The 2,748-nt window shown below is 32.9% G+C and overlaps 1 protein-coding gene across 1 annotated transcript; it reads right to left on the bottom strand.

Moving 5' to 3' along the window:
* Window positions 1–1,254: 1,254 nt before the first annotated feature.
* On the bottom strand, window positions 1,255–2,448 carry LOC111401088 (germin-like protein subfamily 1 member 13). Its single transcript, XM_023028634.1, has 2 exons — window positions 2,285–2,448; window positions 1,255–2,029 (listed from the first exon to the last, which is right to left on the bottom strand). The coding sequence occupies exons 1-2, from the start codon at window positions 2,400–2,402 to the stop codon at window positions 1,479–1,481; spliced, it is 669 nt and encodes a 222-aa protein (XP_022884402.1). The 5' UTR covers window positions 2,403–2,448; the 3' UTR covers window positions 1,255–1,478.
* Between the last annotated feature and the right edge of the window lie 300 nt (window positions 2,449–2,748).

Below are 2,748 nucleotides of genomic sequence, written 5' to 3'. Positions count from 1 at the left end.
CTCCTCTGTGATTTGTGCCTACCATCTTCCTTGCCTTTGTAGCTGCAATTACACCTCCATTCGTGTATCCTAAGTGGGTATAACCAAAGCAATCAAAGTGAGGGTTGGTCGTTGTAGGATTTGGGTTGAGATTAGAGAGAGTCAATTTCAGTTGGATTGAAACTTAGCCTGAAAAACATCTATGCGATCAATATTCAGCTTCAGCATAAAATATTTTCAATATTTTAATGGGCATTTAACAAGCAACCTTCAACAAGGTTAAAGGCGAATTTTGCAAGAGCATTTCCACACAAGCATGGAAAAAATTCAAAATGGAAAATGATATATAAAGCATCAAGATGCCTAGATACATCTCTATTGAATTAAAATAAATTAAAAATTGACAGTACATAATTAATAGTAATTTTTAAATAAGTTGAAGCTATTCTTCAAAAGTCCAACTCTAGGCTGTCAAGTTCAATCCACAGTAGAAGGAAATATGGCTTGCTGATACCATGCTGATTAGATTGCTAATATATTCTGAATTCGGTTTTTTTATACTTTGTTCCAGGTTTTTATGTAAAAGTCAATTACTAAGCTTTTAAAATAGGTGGCATTTTTTTCAAAATTGTAACTTCTCTACATGAAAAGGCATCCCAAAAATTACTATATTAATGACCAAAAATATATCTTGAAGAGGGCCATTGATATTACACATTTGATCTTCCCAAGGCTTTCGTGCTTTGTAGTAGAATTGTTCTTTAACAGCATTTTCAGTTTTCTCATTCCCACCTAATATTTGTGTCTTAGAATTTGTCAATTACTTGTGGTTTCAATCTTTCTATCATCAACTTCTTGAATTAACTGAAATAGTGACATAGCAGCAGCATAGAAATGATGCTGATAAACAAACCAACAGATGGGGGCGATTATTTTAAAATCTTTTTGATTCAACTGTCATTTTAAAATAGTGTAAAAATCTTTTAAATTTTTTTATTAAATTAAAAAATTTTCATTTTTTTTTTTCCCTTTTCCTTCGTAAAATTTAATTTAAAAACACACTTTTTTCCCCTTGCCCGTTTTTGCATAGTTGTAATACTTGAATGATCAATTCAATGGCGAACGATGACCAACTGTGTTTTAATTTTGTACAGTTGGGCAGTTTGTGTTAGATTATTTGTTAATCACATAAGATTTTCTCTTAGTAGATTAAACAAAGTCTAACAAAGTCATTAGCCAAAAATCTTTAATAAATAAGCCATTAATTGATAGTTGTAAATTAATTCCATGTGAATTTATATAGAATATGCTTCAGGAGGACATAGGTTACATTACATGGAAAATACTATATTCCTTAGAAATCTTTGTGATCAAGAAACCATACAAGAGAAACATATCTCAACACTTATTTAGTTATTCATTTTTATTCTTCATAACAAACGAGATATTTTTAAGATGGCAAACTAATTATAGATATTTCTTTTCTAGTCAATGTTCCATCAGAACTGTCCTTGAAGATATTTAATCACATTCGCGTCAACTTGGAAAGCCTTGGTTAGAACATCTATATTAATGGGTGGGTCGGATCCAAAAACTGCATTTGCAATTGTGATGACTCCTGGGTTTTGGCTGCTTAGACCAGCAAATACAACTGCATTAGTCTTTCCCACATTAAACTGGAAATGAATGAGACCTTCTGGAAACACAAAGACGTCTCCTGGATACAAAGTCTTGGTAAAGAGTTTGTTCTTTATGTTTGGATCTGCAGGGTTCGAAGTAACAAATCCAACATACAAAGTACCCTCCACAACAACAAGAACCTCAGTAGCCCGAGGGTGCGTGTGGGGTGGGTTGAGGCCATAGGGTGCATAGTCGATACGGACTAAAGAGATGCCAAGAGTGTTAAGTCCTGGTAATTGGTTGACATTCACTGGGGTGACCTTTGATCCAAGGGGATTTGATGTATTTCCAGGCACGTTCAATCCAGGAAAGAAGAAATCATTGGCACTAACCATATTTGGATCCTTGCAAATCTTTCCATTCACAAAAACTACAAGAAAAAAGAAGCCATTGCTAAGACATCTATATTTATAAGCCAACATAATTTAGTACATCGAATGTAGTGAAAATTGTCCTGAAAATTATGAAGAAACTGAATGCAATAACAATTTTTATCCCCTAATGCAAGATTGCTAGGAGATACAATATTAAAAGAAAAAAAATAAATTAGTTGATTATAATGATTAGTATTGATGTACTGCACACAAGATAAGGTTGTTATTTTAGGAATGCAAAATGAATTTACCTTTTGCTTCAGCATCCTTAACAGCAACACAGAAATCCTGTAGGGGGGCAGGATCAGAAGCATATGTAAATGAAGCCAATGAGATAATAAGAACGGAAATTAGTAAGTGAACAGCCATTTTTAGTACAACTGATATTTTGTTTTGGTTGTGGTTTGTGGATGTTTATTTCGGGAGAGAGGATTGCCTATTTATAGTGCAGCTTTCTATTTGAATTAGTCATTAACTAATCTTTTCAAACAAATGATCTTGCCAAGTCTTCAAAACATAATTAACTATATATTTTCCTTAGCAGATTGTTTCAAACAATTAACACTTTAAAATATTCTTTCTTATGGAAGTGTTCTCATTTGGTAATTAGTCGTTGATCAACTCGAAATTATGTAACCACTCCCAAAATTCAGTCGGTGTTTTCAAGTCATTTCAAAGTGGTTAATCTGTCATTCTCAGTACTTCTAGGAAATTT

This window comes from Olea europaea, chromosome 10 (genome assembly GCF_002742605.1).
Source record: "Olea europaea var. sylvestris chromosome 10, O_europaea_v1, whole genome shotgun sequence".
Taxonomy (NCBI): Eukaryota; Viridiplantae; Streptophyta; class Magnoliopsida; order Lamiales; family Oleaceae; genus Olea; species Olea europaea.
The sequence above is the reverse complement of the archived record's forward strand: the minus strand, read 5'-3'. Positions and strand labels throughout refer to the sequence as shown.